This window comes from Plectropomus leopardus, unplaced genomic scaffold (assembly GCF_008729295.1).
Source record: "Plectropomus leopardus isolate mb unplaced genomic scaffold, YSFRI_Pleo_2.0 unplaced_scaffold28799, whole genome shotgun sequence".
NCBI lineage: Eukaryota > Metazoa > Chordata > Actinopteri > Perciformes > Serranidae > Plectropomus > Plectropomus leopardus.
Genome location: NW_024631377.1, coordinates 1 through 3,469, shown reverse-complemented (window position 1 = coordinate 3,469; position 3,469 = coordinate 1). Strand labels below are relative to the sequence as shown.

Sequence of the window (3,469 nt, the reverse complement as noted above, 5' to 3'; positions counted from 1 at the left end):
AATACATCTTATTGTGAGATGGTTCAGAGTGGTAAAATGCATGCTGTATTTACGCTTTAATATTTGTTTCTATTTATTCATACCATTTTATTAATGTAAGTTTGGCGTCTCCTTGTCTCTACACAGGGCGGAGCAGGAAGCAATCGCCAAACAGGAGGAGGAGGAAAAGGAGAAGCAGCGTCAGAGAGCACACCGTTACTCAGAGGCCCTCCGAAATCAAGTGAAGGCACATGAGCTCTCAGCTGCAGCTAAGCGCAGAGAAATCCTCAAGGAGGCCCATCAGGAGCTGGAGGAAACACAGCAAGCACAAAGGCGCCTTGAGGAGGTCAAAGAAAGGAAGCTGAGGGAGCTCAGGTAAGCACTGGCAGGTTAATGGGCTGTCCTTGTGGCTGATTTTTGACATGACTTTTTAACTGAAACCTGACGTGTTCGTCAATGTGCAGGGCTACAGGACTCTCTGAGAAATACTGCAGAGAAGTGGAAAGGAAGGCCAGGGCCTGTTCAACCTGACTCACTTACAACTAGACTGAAATGGTGCACTGCCATCATATTTCACTGTCTCATTTAAAGCAGAAAAAACACATTTGAAGCACTAATGTGAATTGAACATACTGTATATCAGAGTGTATGAATAAAGTTTTCCATTGCATTCTTATCGCTTTTGATTATCGCACATGATGGTGTAGCTCAGTATGAGCTTAGAGGGATAAAAATTCTTATAACGACCATCAAATCACAAACATACCGTAATCCACACAGTGGCATAAATCTACATGCTTTTGAAACACCATGAAGCTGCATGTCTGTGCATGATATATACTTACTGTTGCAAGCCATAGCCATTGAAATGGAAATATCTGTTCAAATGTTGTACTTAACCCCTCCACCCCTGCAGAATACACAGTGATGAAATGCATTTCACAAACAGGACAATGTAAGCTGCTCACATGTTCAGAACATCAAAACTCCCCTCAACATTAATTTCTTGACAATTCAAAATCCATCATGTGCTTCAAAGGTCCATTGCTAAGCTTTATCAAGTCCACTTCTGCACAAACCATTAACCAATAAAAAATATGACAATAACATAAAAAACACACCAAAAAAAAAATCTAAATACATTGTCATAAATACGGAATGTGAAATACAGACACTTGGTCCAGTTTCTTTTTAAACAACACAGATAAAAGTCCTTTAAGCCTTTCACACTTGGATGGACATCAGTTTTCTTGTTCAGACCAGACACCTTTCATGAGCATTTAAAAATTTTGAAACTAAAAAAAGTTCTAAATTCTTATAATGAATTATTAGAAATGATAAAAATAGATTTAATTTCTTTTTTTGGTGTATTTTCAGGTCATTCTCTCATAACTTTCTACTAATTTCTTACTAATTTTTGGGCCATTTCTTGTTTAGTTGCTCATTGCCTTCCTACCAAAATTCTAGGCCAATTTGCTCAGGTTATTCAGGGTTAATGCAGTAAAATATTTCTCTTAGCCCATAAAAAGACAACAGCTGCAACAGTTACTGCTGTCAGCAAGTTGCTGACAGTAGCCTTTGCTTTTTTTTCTGCAAAGCTGAAGAAACGCGGCTCTGGGGTCGACTGCTCCTCGCAGCCTGCCGTAGTGACGTCACACCCAAACAAGGGACAGTTTGGTGGTGATTACTGCCGGATGGTTCAAACTAAGTGGATTTTCTCTGTATATCAAACTTAAATCACAATGTCTCAGGACCCGTGGTAAGTAATGCGTTCGTAGGCTATAAAATATGGTCTCAACTGTATTATTTAGTACAATAAATGACGTTTTTAACCCGGAGAAGTTAGCTACCCCCTCTGTATCCTGTTAGCTAAAGTGGCAGCTAGCTGTTTCTTATAAAGATTAACCAAATACAAAAACTTTAACATGTAATAGGTCTTCACAAAGCCGTTTCGTCATGTGTTATGTGCGATTCAGGGCAAGGAAATTCGTGTTAATTAGTATTCTTTTCACTATCCACATTGAAGTATGGTAACGTTAGCAGAATCGAAAGAGGAATATAACGAAGCTAAAAATGTCACATGATAGCTAAAGCTTGGGCTCAAATGCTTACGTTTTGCCCGACTTAATAAACATTTAAAAACACAAACATCCACAATACAATGCATTAACCCCGTGTTAAATACAAATGGTGCAGCTCAAACGTTTGAGGCTGTCAGTCAGTGGTGTGTATTTACCTTTTTTAGACATTTAGTGGTATATTAACTCCAGCATGAAAAAGGCCAATGAGTTACATAAAGCTCTGTGTTATTTAAAAAAAAAACCGAGATGGCAAAGCGAGTTTTTATTATTGTATTTTATCATAAAGTATTCTTAAAATCCGAGTTGTGCAGGTTGCACAACATTAGGAAAAGATAAGTGAATTGTTTTCCATAGACCAGTGACTGACAATTTTATTTCACACATCCTCTAATTTACCACGTGACTGGGTTAACAGGGGTCTCTGGGTTGCTCCATAATTTCTCTGTAGCTGCTGTATGTCATGTCAGTAATGACAGGCCAATTTTACTTACATCTTTATCTCATTTATTGATCCATAGGTTGCAGAACTATGATGCCACTTGTCGCTTGGCACAGGAAATAGCAGAAAACATTCATGAGCGAAGCAGGCAGCAGAGAACAGGGGGGAACCCTGCAAAGGTAAGGTGTTATGCTTATAAATGAAGTGGCTTTGGCTATGAATTTCATCTGATATAGTCAGGCTCTTAGTTGGTGTGAATATCGTCTGTTTTTTCAGATCAACATGACACTACGAGCATCGCTGCAGAAACTCAAACAGAACATCGCCCAGCTTAAAGAGGGTCTGTTGCGAGCATCATCATCCCGGCGCTTGTATCCTCTCCTCTAAGAATGTTCTTCACACTGGAATTCATGAGTTTGAGATTACAGTTTTGGATTACTTTTGCAGTAGTAGTTGTCTTCCTATAGAGGGCATTAGAGTGTTGTGAAAACATCTGTGTGTTTCCTTCAAGAAAGGTTTCTGTGTTTTTGGGTTAAGTCCAAACTGACCCAAAGAAAAGTGTTCGGAGCATCTTCCATCCGCTGTCACTGACAGTTGTTTAAATAACGTTGACCTTTTGCATGACCTTAACATAGCTTCATCAGAATACAGTCAGAAGCTGATAGGAGGCAGAACCTAATTGATGACTTGCTAACCCGAGAGAAGCAACTCAATGCCACCTTCAAGGGCGACATCCCGGAGCCTGAACCTTCCAGGTATTAACATTTATTTGTGAATTATTTATTTAATTCACAGGTTCATTCTTACCGAACTCATCATTTTCAGATCTCCATCCTCCTTAATTTCTTACTTGCAGAGGTCAGCTTTCAGTAAGGTTCAGGGGTGTCAAATTACAGAATGGCTTTTTCCACCTGACAAAAACTGTTAATCTAGGACATTTATAAGAGATGCTTAAACGTCCATTTAACAG

The 3,469-nt window shown here is 39.1% G+C and overlaps 1 protein-coding gene across 1 annotated transcript; it reads left to right on the top strand.

Moving 5' to 3' along the window:
• Positions 1-1,636: 1,636 nt before the first annotated feature.
• On the top strand, positions 1,637-3,254 carry LOC121938194 (syntaxin-8-like; the record flags this gene model as incomplete). Its single annotated transcript, XM_042481469.1, has 4 exons — positions 1,637-1,738; positions 2,579-2,678; positions 2,776-2,870; positions 3,144-3,254. Coding segments are annotated over exons 1-4 (323 nt in total), but the record flags the coding sequence as incomplete, so codon positions are not given.
• Positions 3,255-3,469: the final 215 nt, after the last annotated feature.